A 23,141-nucleotide genomic window follows, 5' to 3' on the forward strand; every position below is an offset into this window, starting at 1 on the left:
TCTCTAGAGATAGGGAAGGTCATTATGTGCTTATAAAAGGATCTATTCTACTAGGAAGTACAGGAATTGTAAATAAATACGTATGCAACATCAGAACACCTAAATGTAAAAAGCAAATACTGACAGATCTGAAAGAGAAACTGACAATATTACCATAATAGTTTGAAACTATAATACCCTACTTATAATAATTATTGAACATTCAAAGAGAAATCAATTTAAGAATTGATAACACTACAGACCAAACAGTATATACCCAATAGCAGACTACACATTCTTCTCAAGTATGTGTATAATATTCTCAGGATAGATAATATGTTAGGTAACTAAACAAATCTTAACAAATTTAAGATCAAAATGATCCCAATGTAATCTAGAATCTTTTCTAACCACAGTGAAATCAAACTAGAAGTCAACAATGTAAAAAAATCTGAAATGTTACAAATATATGAAAATTATAGTTAAAAAAAAATCGACCACTGGGCAAAATGAAAATTAGAGAAAAATTTAGGAAGTATTCGAGACAACCAAAAATAAAAACACAACTTACTTAAACCTCTAGAATGCATCAAAATAGTACTAACAAAAAAGTTTATGAAAACAGACATGTACATTTAAAAAAAGGAAGGTTTCTCAAATAACTTCATAGAACTATAAGAGATTAAAGGAAACAGATTGCAGCAGAAATAACTCATATACACAATAAAAATCCTAAAAATGAGCAAAAAACACATTTAAAAAAATGTCTCAACTTTACTAAGGAAAAAGAAGATTCAAATAACAAACATCACAAGTGATAGAGAAGACATTACAACAGATGCTGAGAAAGAATTAAAATGACTTTCATGAATGAATACTAATATGCTGATAAAAGGATATCCAGAAAACCAAGAAACATTCTGCCTATCACATAAGTATCAAGAAAAAGAGGGGTAGGGATATAGCTCAGTTGGTAGAGTGCTTGCCTTGCATGCACAAGATCCTGGTTTCAATCCCAGCACCACAAAAAAGAAAAAGAGAACCTGGACATATTAATAACAATTGAAGAGATTTAATTAGTAATAAAAATAGAGTGGTATGCCAAAAACATGTAGTGGGAAAGGAAAGTTGTCAAAAGGCAGCGAGGTGGAAGGTCCAGAGGGGGGTGCACAGGCAGGGGGTCCAGATGCATATTTGCCTGGTTACTCAGAACAATGGGGGAGGACAATAGCCAGTTTAGCAGCCAGGGCAACTTAGCAAGGCATTTAAGTAGTAAATTAACCCAGGTTCATCATCAGTATTATCAAGGAATAATAGAAAAAATAGAAGGGCTAGGAAAACAGGACAGTTGCATGGAGAATTATGAAATTGGGCCATTATTTCATATCATACAAAAAAAATTAACTCAAAAAGAATTAACAGTTGTCAGGCATGGTGACACATGCCTATAATCCCAGCAGCTCAGGAGGCTGAGGCAGGAGAATTACAAATTCAAAGCCAGCCTCAGCAATAGAGGCACTAAGCAACTCAGTGAGATCCTTTAGTCTCACTGAGACTAGAGATAGGGATGTAACTAGTAGAGCTGGGGATGTAACTCAGTTATTGAGTGCCTCTAACCTGAATACCCCCAACTGTTGAGAGCCACAGCCAAAGGGGCCCCAGCAAACTTCCAGCTGCCGGCTGATGATCCAGCTACCAGCAAACTTCCAGTTGCCGGCTGATGATTGGCTCACAGTGGCCCCAGCAACATCTAGCTGATTGGCTCCTCTGCGGTGATGTTCATTGGGCTGTTTCCCTGCCCTTCAGACTGCCAGCTGATGATTGGCTCACAGCGGCCCCAGCAACATCTAGCTGATTGGCTCCTCCACAGAGCTGCTCATTGGGTGACTTCTTTGGCTCTGCCCACGCAACCCAGCCAATCGGCCTCAGGAGCAGGAGGATTGTGGGAGGTGGGGAGGCTGGTGTGGGAGAGAGAGGCTTGTGGAAGCCGGTGGTGGCAGTTGGGCTCTGAGGGTTTTTCCCTGGAGCTGTTTTGTTTGGCATTTGTAGTTCTAAAAATAAAGTTAGTTTCTTTTTGACAAGTGGCTCCTGATTTGTGCCAAGCCAGACTTCGGCACCCAACCCTCAAAATTAATGGCTCAAACATAAGAACTGAAACTGTAAAAGTACCAAAGGAGGACACAGTAAAAAAGCTTCTTGGCATTGGTGTGGGCAATGATTTTGGGGACATAACACCAAAACTCAGACAAGAAAAGTGGAACTAAATAAGTAGAACTCTTATCAAACTAAAAAGCTTCATAGCAAAAGAAACAATCAACAGAGTGAAAAGAAAAAAGAAAAAATGGGAGAAAATATTTCAAACCATGCACTTGATAAGAAATTAATACTACAAATACAGAGGGAATCTTCATAATCAATGGGAAAAAATAAGATAATCTGATTTTAAAATGTGCAAAGAACTTAAAACAGACATTTCTCTAAGTCATTGAAATAGGCAATAGGTATATAAAGAATGCACTACATTCCCCTGCTAGTAGTAGGGAAATGTAGAGCAAAGGTACAGTAAGATATCACCTCACATCTTCTAGGATGGCTATTACCTAAGGACAATAAGGAGATTGGCTGAGATGGGGGAAAAAAAAACCAGAAACCTCTTAAAAAACAATTGGTAAGAATGTGAGTTGGTATAGCCAACACAGATAATGGTACAGAGGTTCCAAAATATTAAACCCTTCAACTACCACATGATCAGCAATTATATATATACTCATGACAAACAGGAAATGGAATCAGTTTAAGTGTCTGCTAATGCATATGGTATCTATATACAATGAAACAATAGTCTTAAAAGAGAAGGAAATTTGGGGGCATGGTGTGCATACCTGTAATCCCAGAGATTCAGGAGGCTGAGGCAGGAAGATCACAAGTTAAAAGCTAGCCTCAGCAATAGTGAGGTATTAAGCAACTAGTGAGACCCTGTCTCTAAATAAAATACAACTAAGGGCTGGGAATATGGCTCAGTGTTTGAATACCCCCTGAGTTCAATCTCCGGTACAAAAAAAAAAGACAGAAGGAAATTATAATATCAGTGATATCATTAATGAATGAATCTTGAAGGTTTTTTGTTAACTAGAATGAGCCAACTTCAAAAAGACACATACTGCATGATTTCACATACACATGGACTCTAAAAATGTCAAATTAACAAAGTAAATTGTTAGGTTACCAGAGCTGAGGTTGAATGTGATTTGGGAAAATGTTGGTCAAGGGTGCAAAGTTTGTTATCAAGTAAATAGGTTTTAGGGGATGTAATGTACAGTATGAAAACAATAGTCAAAATCTAAAGGGAATTAGTGTTCTCACTATACACACATAAATTTGTTAATTATATGAGGCAATTTTATAATGGCCTTAACTAAATTTCTAAATGCATAAGTGTATCATCTTAAAGCAAAACATAACATCAAGTGTATATCTTTAATATGTACAATTTTAATTGCCAACTAGATCTCAATAATTGAAAAACAGAAAAAAATAAGATAAACAATAATTTTAAAATAATGAAACAACTTGAGTTGTTTTGGGAAATAAATTTTGTTAGAGTACAAGCTGAATTTGTGAATTTACTGAAAATCAGCTGTCTTTATTATTGTAGTATAAGAATCCTGATTATATGTGAAAAAAAAAGTATGTTGTTTTTTAAAAAATATTTTTAGCACTCAATGGATTGATTATTTATTTATTTATATGCAGTACTAAGGATCGAACCCAGGGCCTCACACATGCCAGGCAAATGCTCTATCACTAAGCCACAACTCCAGCACCCAAAGTATATTCTTTTATGATATTTTAATAAGCTTTCTGGACCATTTTATCATTTGAGGTCAGGATTCTTTAGAGGGAAAAAAACTTAATTATCGCTTCCTACTCACAAAATGGACAACAGCAGTTTTAGAAAGTACTCACTTAATCATTTCAAAAAGCTTTGGATCTGAGACTTTAATGTTTCGTGCCATATTCCAGGAAAGATGAACCATGGGCACAACTGACTTCACATTTTGCAACTTGTTCCATTCATATCGTTCCACTGCCAATTTATACTGGCAGGCTAGGGGGGGAAAAAAGCAACTGTCATAAAATAATCCAAATTAACAAATAATGAGAAGATAGCTATTATTACATCTCAGGTATAATTTCCTCACTAATTCTAAAATCTTAAAACATGAAAGATTTGTTTTATGGTGATTAAGTATTCTATCATGTAAGAAATACAAATACTTGCAGTATTATGCTGGGTTGTTTTTATATCTTATTTCATCTTTGCCTATCTTTCTTGATTTTCCAATCCATATTTGTAGATGATGAAACAGAGGTCCTTAGGATTTTTTTTTGAAAAAAAAAAAAAAAAAAAAAACTTATTGAAGTAAGGAAGTTAAAGATGTAGAGTCCAGGTAAAATTCAGATCTTTCTGGCTCTAAGAATCAGACTGTTCATCTTAGTAAAAGCTTATATTAAGTGTTTTAATGTTTCTTCAAAGTTGAGGATAATTCCAAAACTTAAAAAAAATATATAATATCTGTATTTATTTCAAGGTGTTGGCTTGCAAAAGCCTGCAACAGGAACTGAATTTTTGCAAAACTTCGACACAATAGCATTGTGTCAAACCACATAAAATAAAAATTCTTAATAATTGCTATTGCTTTACTCTTCCATAAAAAGATCCTTAATAAATATAAAACATGACATTCTAAGATATTAAAAGCATATCTCCTATGTCTACAGAGAAATATATTCATTATTCACTGAAATCTGTCATTGAATTGATGTTTTTAACATGAATTTAATATCGGTACGAGCAATTTTTTTTTGCTTCTTCTGCTTTTCCATGAAGGGAGAGCAGAAGGGAGATACTGGGGATTAAGCCCAGAAGCACTTTACCACTGAGTTACATCCCCTGCCTTTACTTTGAGACAGGGTCTTGCTAAATTTCAAGTTGCTGAAGCTAACCCTGAACTTCTGAACTTCCTGCCTCAGCCTGAGTTGCTGAGATTAAAAGTATACTCCACCACCCCTGCTGATTTTCTATTTCTTTCTTCTTCTTTTTTTTTTGTACTAGGGATTAACTCAGGAATATTCAACCTGTAAACTACAACTCAGTTCTTTTTAAAAATTTTATTTTGGGGCTGGGGATGTGGCTTAAGCGGTAACATGCTCGCCTGGCATGCATGCAGCCTGGGTTCAATCCTCAGCACCACATACAAAGATGTTGTGTCCACCAAAAAACTTTAAAAATAAATAAATAAATATTTTTAAAAATTCTCTCTCTCCTTCTCTCTCTCTCACTTTCTCTTTAAAAAAAAATTAAAAATAAAAATTTTATTTAGACACAGGATCGCACTGAGTTGTTTAGTATCTCACTGTTGCTGAGGCTGGCTTTGAACTTTCTACTTTTAATAAATTACTTTTTAACAAAAAACTACCTAATGGAAACAATCCCTTAAACATTAAATTTGTTAAGGAATAGCATACAATACCTGTAAGTGGTCCAACATTCCAGGCAATGTTGTTGCACCACCCAATAGCCTGCACCCAATGCACAGTGCCTGCATTTATCCAGACCAAATCTCCAGGTCGCTGAATAAATCTATACACAGGAACATTTGCTTCATAAAGATCTTCAAGATTTGGCCACCAAGAACTCATTAGAAAGTTCAAATTATTTCTGGGGGAGGGGGAATAAATAATACAGAGAATTATTTTTTATCAAAGATCAGAAAATAATTTTAAAAGTTTTAAAAAAATTTGTATTTATTTCATTAAAGAGTTGAGCTGCACAAGCACTGTAAAGAGAACTGCATTTTTTAAACGTGAACACTTCAATGTGATAGAATCCATATTTGGAAAAATTAACTGCATGTGAGTATTGGTTGACTTGGGCAAACATTAATGACTATAATTTTTATTATTCAAACACCTAAAAGTTAAAGTTACATTTAAAAATAGAACAACTAGTTTCTTTAATACAGAAGATGAGGATTTTATCAAGTCATTTAAACTCAGAACCAAAATATTACAGATAAAAGGATTAGAATTTCCTTTAATTCCTAAGACAAAATTGAAGTGAGAGTCGTCTTCTAACTGTTCTAAAATATAAGCAAAAAAGAGGTATCTCTATATGGGCTTAGCAATTAGTTGACTAAAATGAAGTTGTTGAGTAAAACTATCAAAAGAAACACATATATGTACATATAAGGTTTATTTATTTATTTTAAATACACTGTGGATTGAATACAGGGATGTTTTCTTTTTTAAGTGTTTTGGTAACAGTGACTGAACCCAGGGAAACTCTACACTAAATCATATCCTCCCAGTTATTTATTTGTTTATTTATTTATATTGGCTGTTTTTAGTTATATATAATATATGTAATGAATCATATATGTATATGATTCATATTAAATCATCAGAAAAGCATAGCATATAATTTGTTCTAATTCAGACCCAAGTTTTTTCCCTTTCCCTTCCCTCTGCTTCCCTTCTTCCTTCCCATTTCCGTTCCTTTATTCTATTGATCTTCTGAATTATAGATTTTTTTTTTTTGAGACAAGGTCTTGTTAAGTTGATAAGTTTGGCCTTCAACTTATGATTCTCCTAAAGGTCACTGGGATTTCAATCATTCTCACCATGCATAGATAGTTAAGGCTTAATTTTGAAGTCTATTTTTTTTTTATCATTCTCCTTCATTACAATATAACTGTTGTGATTCTTTTATTTACATTGTTGTTTTCACAAAGAATTTTATGATATACTTTACTTGAAACTAAGTTTTCTCAAGAAGAAATGTATACATCAGAAATGTTAAGATATAAGAAACAGCACTTGTTAAAATGATAAAAGATGTTTTGTTGATATAGATTCTTATTTACCTCCTTTTCTCCTTCTAAAACTAGTGTGCGTCTACAAGACCCTAACAAATGAAGGATAAAAAAAATCATGTTTTCTTCATACTTCTCAAGACTTATCAAAAAGTAAATAAACAAAAAGAAAAAAAAAGCTATAAGTATCAAATAAACCTTACCCCTAATTACCCATATACTACAAATTGAAACTGAAGAAAACTAGAGGCACTGATAATAATGTTATGAGGCTGACTCACAAAAATACACAAAATCAAATTATTAATAAGGTATAGAACAATTTATTTTAGAGTTCTTATCATTTAAAAAAATAATTATAAAAAGCCTATTTTTCCCTTAAAGCACATCTATCAAAAACATGTTTATATCATTTTTAACATAAAGAGTTTACTTTCTATTCTCAATTTTTATCTATTACTAATTTAGAGGCTGTTTTAAAAATATCTTTAAGTATCCCATGTAACAAAAATTTTTTTTAATTTAAAATCAAGTCACTTAAAATAAAATTTCTGCTGAATAAAAAGTAAAAATCCTGCAGTTCTATAAAGAAACTCAACTTTGTATTTTGTCTGGTACAAAAACATTTTTTCACAATCATATATTAAAAGAAACTTTAATTTCTGAAACCTACTTTTCACAGAATTCATTCAGAACACCCCAATAATCTTCAGGTACAACAAACCATTCACAATCACCTGGGCCAATGTTTATGTTAACAGAACAGAAATTGTTATTTTCTTGGTGACCTAAAAAGTAAAAGAAAATTAAAGTCATTATCATAGTAAAAATTTAGTAGAGAAAATGTCTTTAATTTACTGGAGAATTTTGAAGACTAAGTGAAAAAGAGACATCTGGAAGTGAGAATAATACATTAAGTGCAATATATACCTTCTTAATATGATTTCCTCTTTCCTTTTGATACAGATACTATCAAAAATTATAAATTTAAAAAACAAAGTTTTCAAAATGTAAATGGGGTTTCAGTCATTTTATAGGTGCTATCACATCCCAACCTGATGTAAGGTAAAAACCTGTTGACTCTTTCATCATGGGTAAGTGGATAATACTGCTCATGGTTTGAGGCTTTAAAAACTAAAATTAGAGCTGGGCATGATGGAGAAAGTCTGTAGTCCCAGTGGCTCAGGAAGCAGGAGGGCCATGAGTTCAATACCAGCCTCAGCGAAAGCAAGGTGTTAAATAAAATACAAAATAGGGCTGGGGATGGAGCTCAGTGGTCCAGAGCCCCTGAGTTTAATCCCTAGTACTCCTTCCCCCAAAAGATTAAAATTAGAGAAAGGCATGGTAGTGCACACCTGAAATCCCAGAAACTCTAGAGGATGAGGAAACTAGAGGATCACAAATCTAAAGCCAGTCTGGGCAACTTAGCAAAAAATAAAAGTTGCTGAGAACATAGTTCAGTGGGCCAATGCTTCTGGGTTCAATCCCTAGTACCAAAAAATAAATAAAAATTAAAATGAGAGTAGCTGAAACACCATAGGCAAGGCCATTCACTTACCCATACTGAAAGAGCTACAAGTACCATATACATGATCTGATCTTAAGATCTATGAACAATCTGAATTTTTTTGAAGACACAAGAGCATTCAGATTGTGAACTCTATTATACAGATACCATTTTTATTTATGTAACAATAAAAAACAAAATTCACATAGAACAGCAACCCAAAGTAACTTTTTTTTAATTATATCTAGCAAACAAAACATAACAGATTTCTGCCAAGAAATTCCTTAAGGTTCCATAGGAACATAAATTGAAAAATATACTAATACTCGCTTACTTAACTAAAAATCCCAAACATTTTAGACACGCTGGCAAGAGATATCATATTTTACCTCCTCTAAATTTTTAATGAAAAGAATACATTTTCTTTCTTTTCTTTTTTTTTTAATATTTATTTTTTAGTTTTCGGCGGACACAACATTTTTGTATGTGGTGCTGAGGATGGAACCCGGGCTGCACGCATGCCAGGCGAACACGCTATCGCTTGGAGCCACATCCTCAGGCAAGAATACATTTTCATTACACGCAATTTCACTTAAAGTTTTCAAAATTAATGGTTTCAATTTCTGTGCTCAAACTGTATTATTCATTGGCAGATTTGCAAAATATTCTTATGTGATGTTCTCAGAGACCTACTGAATAGCAATATCATGACTTTTTAAAAAAAGTCAGAAATGAAAGCTGATTCTCACTTCTTCTACCAAACAACAGATTGATAACATTATTATTATGAAGTTACACTGCATTCTTCAGAGCTCAGAGACGAAAATTTTTTTGAAATGACTCAAGAAAAAAACACCATTTGTCACTGTTATTTGAATATTGCTGACCATGGAAATTTTGTTGCAGCCTTTGAAATTTTTCCTAATTAATTAAACTTCCAAATTAAACAGTTTAAAGAGATCTTACATGTGAAATTTATACTAAAGTAAACTTATTTTGAAGACGAAAAAAAATTCTGAGATCAAAATTAATACAAAATTATCAATTTTTAATTTCTTTACAAATTTCAGTTTCTATAAAATAATAGAACAAGCTAGATCTTCATTCCTATGTATATTTGCAGCATATAACAAGCGAGATCAGTTTCTATAAAATAATAGAACAAGCTAGATCTTCATTCCTATGTATATTTGCAGCATATAACAAGCGAGATTCCCATTCTCACATATATTTGTAACATATCAAGTCTCACATTTATTTGGAAAATTTCAAGTAAAACTTTGATTATCCTAGCCCTTAAAGAAGAATTCTGTTGACTACTACTTTAGATTATTTTATTTACAAAAACTAAGGGGAATAAAAAGGAACAAATAAGTAAGACAGCAGTACACTGTATTTTAAGTATTATTAATAAAGTTTTTTTTTCACATATGGTTCAAATAAAGAAGTTCATGATAAAATGTGGTTCTTTCTTACAATAACTGTAGTGAAAAAAAAATTAGAAACACCTGACAGTTTGCAGTCAATAGAATAATAATTTATGGCCTTTACTCAGTATGGGGCTTAATTCTCGTTTCCTAGTTTAATTTTTTTAATTACTTTATTCTCTACACCTAATCAAACGAAATAATACTGATATTAGTTATAATTACAAACACTTATTACAAAGAAAAACTTCAAAAAAATCATTTCAGTTTTAGTAATTATAAATAGATATAATATATTCAATAAATGGTAAGGATCTGAACAGACATTTCACAGTACAATTGATCAACAAATATATGAAAAAATGTCCAACATCTCTATTCATTAGAGAAATGCAAACCAAAAACGACACTGAGATTTCATGGCACTTCAGTCATAATGACAATTATCAGAATACAAGCAACAATAAATGTTGGTGAAAATGTGGGGGGAAAGGTACACTTATACACTGCTAGTAGAACTGCAAATTGGTGCGACTGCTGTGAAAAGAATTATGGAGATTTCTCAAAAAAAAAATTGGAAAGGAACCTCCATTTGACTCAGTTATCCCTCTCCTGGTTTTATACTTAAATCACTTAAAATCAGCATACTTCAGCGACACACTCACATAAATATTTATAACAGCTCAATTCATTGTAGCTAACCCATGAAACCAGCCTTCTTTATTCAAATGATTAATGAATAAAGAAGTTAAAGAAATGTGGACTGTATTCACAATGAAATATTACTCAGCAATAAGGAAGAATGAAATTAGGGCATATGCTGGTAAATGGATGGAGCTGGAAAATACTATGCTAAGCATAATAAGCCAATTCCAGAGAACCAGAGGCTGAATGTTTTCTCTGACTGTGGATGCTAATATATAATAAGAGCATGGGGGGCTAGAAAAGAATAGAAGTAATTTGAATTATGCAGAGGGAGGTGAAAGAGAAGAAGTGATAAGGGCGTAGGAAGGACAGTAGAATATATTGGAAATTATTACCCTATGTTCATATATGAATACACAACTTGTGTACCTCTGGATCATGTACAACCAGAAGAATGAGAAGTTACAGTCCATTTATGTATGATATGTCAAAAGACATTCTACTGTCTTGTAACTAATTAGAACAAATTAAAAGAAGAAAGTAAATAAATGAATGCAAAGATATTGATTCTGTGTGTTTTTTGATTTAAACTTTAGTTTTTCAACTATATAAAATATATTAGTTCATAAAAATTACCTGGTGTTCTACTGCCTGGAACTTTCATATATAATTGAACTGTATTCATGCCCAGGATGGTATGACCAACATGGCTTAGAAGATTTCCTGCTGATACAACACGTACAAAAGCAGGAAGTTTAGTCAGCTCATGTAACTGCAGCTTCCACCTGCAATAAAATAACAGATTGAAAGTGAAACTCTTTGCAAATACTAGTGAGAATTAATCAGGTCCTCAAAATTCATTTTTTTTAAAAAAATATTTTTATAGCTTTATTTTATTCATTTATTTTATATGGTACTGTGGTTTGAATCCAGGGCTGCACACATGCTCATCAAGTGCTCTACCACTGAACCACAACCCAGCCCCATCCAAATTCTTATGATTCAATCAGAAGATGTTACACATAGAAATATTTTAATAGTAATAGTAAAGTGTTTTAATTTTTTTCAAAGAGAAAAGTCCTAAAATAGAGATCACCAAAAAAAGTCTCATATAAATTTATAAAATCCTAGTAAGTGAAATAAACAATGTACTTTCTTTCTTTCTTTTTTTTTTTTAGCAAGAGAGAGAAAATTTTAATATTTATTTTTTAGATTTTGGTGGACATAACATCTTTGTTTGTATGTGGTGCTGAGGATCGAACCTGGGCAGCATTGCCAGGCGATCGCGCTACCACTTGAGCCACATCCCCAGCCCTGTACTTTCTATTTTTAAGCTTGTAAATTAGTATGTTTTTTCCAGAAGAAAAATCTCTAATTATAAGATCTTATACAATAATATATGAGTCTTAAAGATTTTATCCAAAACTTAGATGTCAACATAATATAATGACTAAGTGAAAGAATAGGAAGGAAGGCAATTCTCAATTCTGTAATCCCCTTTGCTTTATTTAGTTAATAAACTTACTTTTTGTTATCAGAGAGGTCAATGTTGGTCCCAAATTTTATGGTTTTAAAAGGTCCTTTTCTTCTCCTTCCAGAACTTAAAAAAAGAGAAAGTATTAGATCCATGCCTTTCAGACAGAAATAAAGAGTGGATGCTAAAAATTACTTACTTATCTGAAGATGTGGATTCATTATCTGAATAGTCTTTAAGTTGTGTTTTTCTTTCATTTTCTTCCTACAGAGTAAGCAGAAGATTCACACTTAGTATCCTATAAATGTCCATATTTTAAAAACAGAAATACATGCACAGTTTGTAGAAAATACCTCCAATTTCTTAATATTTTCAAATTAAATAAAGACCCAAGAAATGTTAAATTGTACTGACTTTGTACTCAACCTCTGTATTTACACAAATTAATATTATGAAATTCTGGTATTGTACTAATTTACAAGAAGAGCAAAAACCTATTCTAATTTTGCTTTGGCTAAAGTTTCTAAGTGACAAAGGAATGTAACTTTTACAGAATGTCCTGGGAATTAAAGACAGAACTAATAATAAACAAAATTTATAGGCAAATTGTTAGGAAAAAGTTGTTAAAAAATACCAGAAATGGAGAACTAATATTCTATTTTAACATCACAAAGGCAAGTTTTGGGTTGTGGTTGTTGCTCAGTGGCAGAGTGCTTTACTTAGCATGTGTAAAGTAGTGGGTTCGATCCTTAACACCACATAAAAATAAACAAATAAAATAAAGGCATGCTGTCCATACAAACTAGGGGGGGAAAAAAAAAAAGGCTTGTTTTGGGGAATAGGTAAGATGATAGAGAGGAACCAGGGAGGGATCTCTAATTTCTCTGCAGCATGGAAAAGAGGGAATGAAGGCACAGCTGATATGGAATGTGGGTGACCAAAAAAATGCTTCAACAATTAACTCTGTCAACATGAAAGAAGAGTAAATGTCAGAGGAAGAATTTACAAAGTTCACAGTTAATGTTCATTGTGCTAAAAGATGTAGAGAGTAAGTTTAGAAAACACAGAAAGTTAAAGAAAAATCATTTTAGAAAATAGAGACTCTGAAAAGGAACCAAACAGAAATCCTGGAAATGAAAGTCAAGAAATTAAATTTAAAATTCAACGGAAAGTAACCGTAATAGATTAGGTGACTCTGAATATAGCTTGTCATAAAACCAAAGTATATAATCTTAAAAGTAATGTTAACCATAAAGAAAAGATGTTAAGAGACTATTCCAGCATATTCAAGAAACCAGATTTAAGAATCACTCGGGTAGATTAAGGCTTCAAAAAACAAACTCAAGAAAAGCATGATATTTCAATGACATAATATTAGAAAATCTTTCAAATCTTAGAAATCAAATGAAAATCCAAGTACAAAATTATAAAGAACTCTGATAAGCAAGACCAAAAAAAGTCCTCTCCAAAACACATTGAAATGAAAAATGCCAAATATACAGAATTAGAAGAGAATTTTAAAAGATGTAAAATAAAAATGGCAGATAATATTTAGAGGTAAATTAATTCAAATTTCAACTTATTTCTGAATCCAGGTCCTAAAATAAAATCCAAGAATGATACATACCACCAAGATTACTATATCTGGTTAAATTATTCTTCACAACTTAAGATGAAATAAAACTTTCATGATACGTAGAAACTAAAATAATTCATAACTACTATGTCTGTACTATAAAACATAATATTTCATGCAGAAGGAGAAAAAAACCCTCATTTCAATGATATGCACTAGGAAAAAATTATAGGAGAATTAAATCTAAATTAACCATTAGAAAGAAATCAAAATGGCAGGAAATAAAAATCATCTCTCTTGAATAACTGAATGTAAATAGTTTAAACTCTTCAAACAAAATACACAGATTGGTAGATCCAAACGCCAGGAAAGTTGGCTGTTGTCAAATCAGACTAAGAAGACAACAAGTCACAATTAATCGGAAAAGTCAAAGACATGCAGAATCAAAGAGATGGTGACATCTAAACAATATTTCATCCATTTACAACATGACTCACTTTCTTCTCAGTGGCACACAGAACATTTTTTGAAAAAGATCATATTTTAGGTCACAAAGCAAATATTCACACATACAACAACAACAACAAAAAAAAACCCCATAATTCCTTGCATTCTATCAGATCATAAAACAATGAAACTAGAAATCAACAAGAGAATAAAAACAAAACAGCAACCATTCTAACCTAGCAATGAAATAATAACCTTTGAATGTTGAATGGATACCAGAAAAAATCAGAGGAGACATAAAAAAAATTCTTAGACACAAATGAGAACAATGATAAAACATGTCAAAAATCTCTGGAAGAGTGTGAAGGTAGTTATAACAGGAAAGTTTATAGCACTGAGTTCCTATAAAAACAAAACAAAACAAGAAATGTAAAAAATAAATAATCAAATGTCACACCTTACAGCACTAGAAAAAGGAGAGCATATTAACACTAAAATCAGTAGAAGATAGAAAATAATTAAAATCAGAACAAGGGCTGGGTATGGTGGTACACAAAGATACTCAGAAGGCTGAGGCAGAAGGATCACAAGTCCAAAGCCAGCCTCAGAAATTTAGCAAGGCCCTATCTCAGAAATTAAAAAAGAAAAAAAATTTTAAAATGGATTGGAGATGTGGTTTAGTGATAAGTGGTGCTGAGTTCAATCCCCAGTACAGGGGGACAAACAAAATCAGAGCCAAAGACAATGAAATTGAGAATAAAGCAAAATAAAACAAAAAGCACAAAGGGCCAATGAAACGGAGTTGATTCTTTGAAAGAAAAATAAAATTGATAAGCCCTTAACCAAACTAATCAAAGGAACGAGAAAAGACCCAAGTTAATAAAATTAGAGAAGAAAAGGCAAATATCACCATAGACACTACTGAAATCAAGAGATTCATTAGAAATTCGTTTGAAAATACAATAAGCTAAAAAATTTCAAGTAATGAAACTGAAGCAGCTACAAAAAGCTTTACAGAGAAAAGCCCAGGGCTGAACAAGTCCTACTAAACCTTTTAAAGAAATAAATGCCACCAATTCTTCTCAAACTATCCCAAGAAATAGCAAAGAATTTAACCCTGACAAATTTATCCTATGAAGCCAGTGTAACCCTGATATCAAAACCAGAAAAGGCACAAAAAAGAAAAGAAAATTTCAGACCACTGTCAATATATGAAAAATTCTTTCATAAACACATTAAGAATATGGTGTACTATGCCTAACTGGGTTTCATCCTTAGGATGAAAGTATGGCTCAACATGTCAAATCAATAAATGTAATTCATCACAGAAATAGAGTTAAGGACAAGAATCACGTGTTTATCTCAGTACATGAAGAAAAACCATTTGACAAAGTACACCGCTCATTCATATTAAATCACTAAAGAAACTAGGCATGAAGGAACTTACCTTACTTAACATTGTAAAGACTATATGAGACAAACCCAATGCCAATATCATATTAAATGGAGAAATACTGAATGCATTTCCTCCAACAACAGGAATAAATCAGTGATGTCCACTCTCGTCACTCCTTTCAAAATAGTTCTTAAAAATTCTAGCCAGAGCAATCAAGACAATAGAAGGAAATTAAACAAATACTAAAAGACAAAGTCAAATAATGTGTTTGCTCATGGATCCTATATTTAGAAGATCCAAAAACTCCACCAAAAGACTTCTAAAACTGATAAACAAATTTAGTAAAGTATCAATACACAATATCAGCCTACTAAAGCAACCATTTTCCTGTACTTCACTAATGAATCTGCTGAAAATAAATTAGGAAAACTATGCAATATAAAAGAACTTCTAAACAACAATAAAAATACTTGGATATTAATCTTAATGAAAATTACACAATACTGAAAAAAGAAATTGAAGAAGACATTAGAAGAAATGAAGACCTTCCATGTTCACAGACAGCATCATTCACGTTATTCTGGATAGCTTTGGCTATTCTGAGTTTCTTAGAATTCTCTTACAATTCTTAGTGTCAAAATGGCAGTTATACTAAAAGCATTATCCAGATTTGATACAATCTCTATCAAAACCCGATAACATTCTTCACAGAACTAGAAAAAATAGTTCTAAAATTCATTTGGAAAAAGTAAGAAACTCAGGGCTGAGATTGAGGCTCAGTGGTACAGTGCTCACTTAGCATGCATGAGGCACTGGGTTGGATCCTCAGCACCACATAAAGATAAAATAAAGGTTATTGAGTCCACCTACAATTAAAAAAAAAAAAAAAAGGTAAGAGACTCATAATAGCCAAAGCTATCCAGAGTAAGATGAATGATGCTGAAGTCATCAAAATATGGTGCTGAGAAAATGGGAAATCCATATGTCAAAGAATAACACTTGACCACTATCTTTCTCACAAAAACCTACTCAAAGTGAATCAAAGACCTAGAAATTAGACAAAAAGCTCTGCAGCTGTTAAAAGAAAATGTAGACCAAACTCCAACATATGCACAGGCATCAACCTCCTTAATTGAAATTTCCTAAGTGGAAAAAATAAAATAAAAAATCAATACGTGAAATTAAAAAGCTTTTGCACAACAAAGGAAATAAGAATATAAAGAGAGAAGGGGCTGGGGTTGTGGCTCACTCAGCAGTAGAACGCTCGCTTAGCACGTGCGAAGCCCTAGGTCCGATCCTGCACACTACATAAAAATAAATAAATATATTATGTGCAATTAAAAAATAAATATAAAAAAAAACTCAACAAAATAAATGGCCAATCAATTAAAAGGAAAAAGAAACACACTTATCAAAAAAATACAAATATGAAAAATGTTCAACTCTAGTTGTTGAGAGCCACAGCCAAAGGGGCCCCAGCAAACTTCTAGCTGCCGGCTGATGATTGGCTCACAGTGGCCCCAGCAACATCTAGCTGATTGGCTCCTCTGCGGTGATGTTCATTGGGATGTTTCCCTGCCCTTCAGACTATGGAACTGCTCATTGGGGGACTTCTTTGGCTCCGCCCACGCGACCCAGCCAATCAGCCTCAAGAGCAGGAGAATTGTGGGAGGAGGTGAGGTTGGTGTGGGTGAGAGGCTTGTGGAAGCCAGTGGTGGCAGTTGGGTTCTGAGGGTTTTTTTTCCCTGAGGAGCTGTTTTGTTTGGCGTGTGTTGTTCTAAAAATAAAGTTAGTTTCTTTTGACAAGTGGCTCCTGAATTGTGCCCAGCCAGACTGCGGCATTTGGTGGCTCGCACGGGGAGCGACTGAGGGTAAGTAAACTGCCAATAAATATATGAAAAATATATGAAAAATGTTCAACTCTAGTAATAAAAAAATGCAAATAGAAACAACACAAAAATTTCATCTTCTTCTAGTCAGAATGACAATTTCAAGAATACAAATAATAATGTTGATAAGGATATGGAGGAAAAAGGTTTACTCATATTGTTGGTGGAATTGCAAATAAGTTTATTCATCTGGAAAGCAGCATGAAGACTCCTCAAAAAAATTAAGAATGGAACCATCATATGACCCAGCTATCTTGCTCATTGGTATTTATTCAAAAGATCTAAAATCAGCATGCTATTGATGCAGCTTTATCAATGTTTACAGAAGCACAATTAACAACAGCAATCTAGGTGAATGAATGAAGAATATATAATATGTATACAGATTAAGAATTAATCAGCCATAAAAAATGATATTATGGCATTTCATCAAATGGATAGAACAGGAGACCATTGTGCTAAGTGAAATAAGCCACACACACAAGAAGTCAAAGGCTGAATGTTTCCTCTGATATGCAGAAACTAGTCCAAAGTAAGGAAAAAAGGAAAGAACAAAACAGAAAAGAAAAGTAGGGGATCCATTAAAATAGAAGAAAGATCACTAGAGTAATTGAAGGAGATTGAGGGAGAGAAGAAGGGACAGGATAAAGGAAGAACAGTAAAATTAATATGACCAAATTTTCCTAAACACATATGAATTTAGCAAATGAATCTTACCATCTTGTACATTTAATAATGAAACACTGAAACTGTTAATAATAAACTATTAAGTAAATAACAGAAAGATCATTAAAGTAAAGAGAACAGGGGGAGGAAAAAAGGGGAGAAAGAAAAAATATTGGGCTTGAATAATTATGTAAAAATGAATCCTAATGTCATATATAACTAAAAGAACTATTGAAGAAATCGAGGTCTGGAGTAGCTCAGTCCTACTGGGGTTAAACCAATTATATATATATATATATATGTATATGTATTTTGAAAAGCCTTGTTTTGTCTTTTCATATTGGCCTTACTCTATAAAATAGAAATCTGTATATTCTTCTACCTGTCCCAAATATGAAAAGAAAATGAACAAATTAAAATAAGACCAGGAAGCAACAGAACTATCTACATCAATTAGGAATACCAACTGGCAAAGTAATGGTACACATTTCAAAGTAGGAAATGTATCTCTGCATACACATACCAATATACATACCTACTGTATATAGAGAGCATGAAAAAAGTTAAGATGTTCTATTTCTGATTATATTTTTATTTAGTCACTCTGTCTTTCCTTTATAAATCATACAACAAAGGTAAGAACATAGGGAAGATGTTTTTCCTAGAACTTCTGAATATTCTGACACATGAATTCTGAATAATTAGTTTCATAGTACTTGTAAAAAAAATGCTCAATAAAAAACTGTTTTTACAAGGATGACAAAATTATGAATGAAATTATAAGTAAATGATGGATGAAATTCACATGAAAATGAATGAAATTGAACTTAAACCTAATATCATGTGGTAAATTCAACTCAAAATATATCAATAACCTAAATATAAAAAGATATAACAAGAAAACTTTTAAAAGAAAAACATTGCTAAATCTGCAAGTGTATGTATTATGCATATACTTTTAGTGATGGTAAAAAAAGAAGAACAATCCCAGAAAGACAAATAAATTAGACAATAACAAAATTAAAACTTATACTTCAATGAACATCATAAAAAAATGGAAAAGTAACTTGTAACAGAAAAAAATGTACTTTAAATACTTGTCAATGAATTGTAATAAGAATATACCGAAAGAACATTACCAATCAATAGCAAGACAAACAGCCAATTAAACGATGGATAAAGAAATAGAACATATACTTCAACAAAGATGTTACAAGGACAATATAGCCATAAAAAAATCTTAATAAACAGCCTTTATTTCCTATTTGCAAATACAAATCAAAATTGTAAGAGCTATTACTTCACAAATACTTCAGTGGCTAAAATCAAAAGGTAATACACAGGTGATAGAAAGGATGAAAAAATGGACACTTATAAACTAAGACTAGGAATAAAAAATGATGCAGCCATTTAAAAGCAAATTAGCAGTTTCTTAAAGTGATCAACATCGGGTTTCCATATCACGTAGCAATTCTACCACATAATTACCTAAGAGCATCAAAAATAGAATTCCCATACTAATACCTGTATGAATAATAAGAACAATATTATTAACAATAGTTACAAAGCAAATGCAACTGAATCCTGTCAAATGATTGAAGACAACTCTCCAAAAAAGTGACATACATGAAATATATATTTAGTAATGGAATATTATTTAGTAATAAAAAAGAAATAAATTCTTGATACATGATATAAATAAACATTGAAAATCTTAGGTTAATAATAATAATAAAAAAAGACACTGGTCATGACACACATTATAGCATACATTTACATTAATACTCAAATTAGGCAAATCTATAAATACAGAAAGAACAAGATACTTTCTTAAGACTATAGAAGTTTAGGACAATGTAACACTGAAAATAGGTATAGGGTTTTATTTGAACCTAACAGAATGTTCTAACAATAATTATGTTGATGGCTGTACAACTATGAATATATTTGATCTGTATATTTTAAATTGATCCATTAGGGTCAGGATGTATGTATAGCATTTGCCTAGCATTTAAGAGAAAAAAAAATATAGCTCAGTGGCAAAGTATCTGCCTTGCATTTGCAAATCTCTTGGTTCAACCCTCAGTTCCAAAACAAACAAACAAACAAACAAACAAACAAAACAACAACAACAAGAGATCCTAACTTCCAGTACTATGTAATAAAACAAAACTAAATTGGTGAATTTTATGCTGTGTAAATTATCTCAATAAAGCAATAAAACAGAAACCTGCAACTGGTGACATAAGCGAAGTGGTAATAAGAGAGATTTTAAGGCCATGTTATTTTCTCATGGAAAAAAGTCTTAAAACTAGTCTGAAAGAAGTTTAGTATCTGTGGAAAACAGTCACACATCTACATAAAAAAAAAGCAAACAATCAAGACAAAGCCATGCTAAAATCATAAGGAAATCCTATGGTGTCTTTACTTTTCTTATCCTACTCTTGATCAGGCATATGAATAACAGTGCTGCTTTGGAGGTTTTGAAAACTTAGTTAATTATCTGCCCCACAAACCAGAAATAGAAGAGTCTATGTGCACAATTCGAACCCATCTAGGGATAGTTCAAAAGACTGGGATAGTTTTTGCTTGCTATTAAAGTTTTTATAAAAATTAAAGAGGAGGAAACAATTTCCAATTAATTCTATGAGGCAGTTTTACACTAGAGAGATAAAGACACTAGAAAACCATATAGTAATGTTTATTAATTTATTAATACAAATATTAGTAAATTGAATTTAGCAACACATCAAAAAAGATTATATACCATGCTCCAAATTCTTTTTTCCTGAAAATCAAGGATACAATATGAAAATTAATCAATATTATTTAAAAGGAAATATTTTCAACCAATAAAGACAATTTTGAGAAAGCACCAGAGATAATAGCATACTCACAAAAAGTTCAAACACTCTCTTCTAAGTTCATTGAATAGGGTAAAGGTTAGTCTTTTCAATAAATGATACTAAGAAACTGGCTTTCAACATGCAGAAGAATGAAGCACAGCTCTTATTTTAGACCACATAGGAAAATTAACTCAAAATATATCAGTTGCCATATATATTGTTAGAACATTCTGTTAGGTTCAAATAAAACCCTATACCTATTTTCAGTATTACAACTGTAAGAAGAAAATAGTGGAAAAGCTCTGTGATATGAATTTGGCAATGATGCTTAGACTTCAAAGCACAGAAAACAAAAGAAAAGATAAATAAATTAAACACCACCAAAAATTTAAAATATGTGCATCAAAAAGCACTACCAAAAAGTGAAATGGCCAACAAAATGTAAGAAAATACTTTCAAAATCATATCTTACACAGAATAATATTCATATTCTATAAAAACTTCTAAACTGGCTGGGCTGGGGTTGTGGCTCAGGGGTAGAGCGTTCGCCTAGCACATGTGAAGCCCTTGGTTCAATCCTCAGCACCACATAAAAATAAATAAAATAAAGGTATTGTGTCCAACTACAACTAAATAATAATTAAAAATAAAACCCAAAAAACTTCTAAATACAACAATAAAATAACAGATAATCAGGCTGAAAATAAATATGCAAATTTCTCCATAAAAGACCTCAATACTACAAATAATGAAGGAAATTTACTTTAAAGCCATGAGATGATGGTGAGAGTGTTCGCGCACCTGTGTGTGTGTGTGTGTGTGTGTGTGTATACATAAAATGAAACAAAATGAAACATTTCTTCCTTGGTTGAGTGAACATTTGCGCTGCCTCCAAATTTTCTTCACATTATTATTATCATTCTCCCAACTATAATGTAGGCTTAGTTTATAATTTTAAATGAAAATATTCAAAACTCAAAATAGATACTAGATAATAATTTTTTCTATGTATACATGTATTATTAACCATAACCTCGCTTAAATTTTAGTTTAATAAGGTTTAAGTTATAAGTATTTATAAAACACAATAGTAAACACCAAGTAGTTACAAAAGTAATGTGCTCTATAAAATGGAGGGAGTAAAACCAAACAAACTTACTCTCAATGATTCCTGGAAGGAAGAGGCCTGGTACTGTGCATACTTAGCAATTGTGGTATGTGATCTATTACTTTCGTAACGCCAAATTTTCTTTGTACCAGTGGGATCCCAGTTTTCATCTGCTGGTTGCAACAACTGTGTCCTCACTTCTACCATGTGTTCATTATTAGCTTCTACCAAAGTTTTGGTAGAGAAAAGTCCAAGATCTTCATAAAAAATAAGTTTTGTTAGTGAATAAAATTATTTTCAGTATAATAAAAAATTCAAAGTCCTTTAAAAATTTATCTTTGTGTAGTTCCATTAGTTTTCCTTAAGAAGTCATTTGGTACCAGATTTTCACAATAGAACCTGGATATAACTATCAGTTTAACAAATGAGTTATGGTGTTTATAAGCAGAATTAAATGCTCTGTATATTTCATATAAAAATTTATATAATAAAATTACTTTTTGTTTCATAACTGATACTCAATTTAAACTTCACTGCAGAAATTGCCAATAACCAATATCACTAACATTATACATTTAAAATATGTATGCCCAAATTCCACATAGACAGACTTTCTTAAAAAAAATATGATTGTTTTATAAACTATCAAAATTTTAATGAGACAGAGCAGGAAAGATAAAGACAGAGATGAGATTGGAAGAGAGAGAAACAGAGATAAATAAAAACAGTGACAGAATTTTTATTAAAATTTTTTATTTTAATAAAATAAAAAATTTTTATTTTATTAAAATAAAAATTCAAAATGGTAAAAACAAATCAGCAAGTTTCTACTGGTGCTCTTCTATTTGTATTCTTAATTGAAACATTTCTTGTTCAACTTTTTTTTTTTTTTTTAAATGCTTACCTAACTTAAGAGCTCCAGCGAGGCCTCGTATTACTGTTACAGGGTTTTTTGGGTTTGTACAAAATTGATGTAATGGAGGAAAGAAAGCATCACGCTTATTTTCCAACTATAAAATTAAAATGTATTGTTAGGTCTCAGGAAAATGACTATTATTCTGCAAATTCATGTCATTTTTCAACCAACTCAACAGTTTATAAAGTCTAGACTACATACTAGTCTTTTCAAAAAACTGTGGAAACAACTCTGTAAATTTCTATTTTAAAGAAATACATTTAAATGTTTTAATGTCCTTCACCTCTTTCATCAAAGATTCATAAAACTACATTTAAATATTTTAGCTTTTCAAGTATTTCCCAAGTATACTTTCCAAGTGTACTTCCATTACTTAGAAAAATAAAAAGA

General features: G+C 31.8%; 1 protein-coding gene across 6 annotated transcripts in view; it reads right to left on the minus strand.

The window, feature by feature from the left end:
* Positions 1 to 23,141, minus strand: part of LOC144372002 (lysine-specific demethylase 6A-like) — a 197,716-nt gene that overhangs the window by 31,689 nt on the left and 142,886 nt on the right. For 4 of the 6 annotated variants that reach the window (XM_078035390.1, XM_078035391.1, XM_078035394.1 and 1 more), the window contains 8 exons: positions 22,740 to 22,845; positions 21,887 to 22,092; positions 12,107 to 12,171; positions 11,959 to 12,033; positions 11,070 to 11,218; positions 7,528 to 7,642; positions 5,514 to 5,701; positions 3,946 to 4,087 (listed from right to left, as the gene is read on the minus strand). In XM_078035390.1, the coding sequence (XP_077891516.1) occupies positions 3,946 to 4,087; positions 5,514 to 5,701; positions 7,528 to 7,642; positions 11,070 to 11,218; positions 11,959 to 12,033; positions 12,107 to 12,171; positions 21,887 to 22,092; positions 22,740 to 22,845 (1,046 nt within the window). Of the gene's footprint in view, positions 1 to 3,941; positions 4,088 to 4,261; positions 4,355 to 5,513; positions 5,702 to 7,527; positions 7,643 to 11,069; positions 11,219 to 11,958; positions 12,034 to 12,106; positions 12,172 to 21,886; positions 22,093 to 22,739; positions 22,846 to 23,141 lie in introns of those variants that run through there. The other 2 variants (XM_078035393.1, XM_078035395.1) reach the window with 2 other exon arrangements.

This window comes from Ictidomys tridecemlineatus, chromosome Y (genome assembly GCF_052094955.1).
Source record: "Ictidomys tridecemlineatus isolate mIctTri1 chromosome Y, mIctTri1.hap1, whole genome shotgun sequence".
Lineage (NCBI taxonomy): Eukaryota > Metazoa > Chordata > Mammalia > Rodentia > Sciuridae > Ictidomys > Ictidomys tridecemlineatus.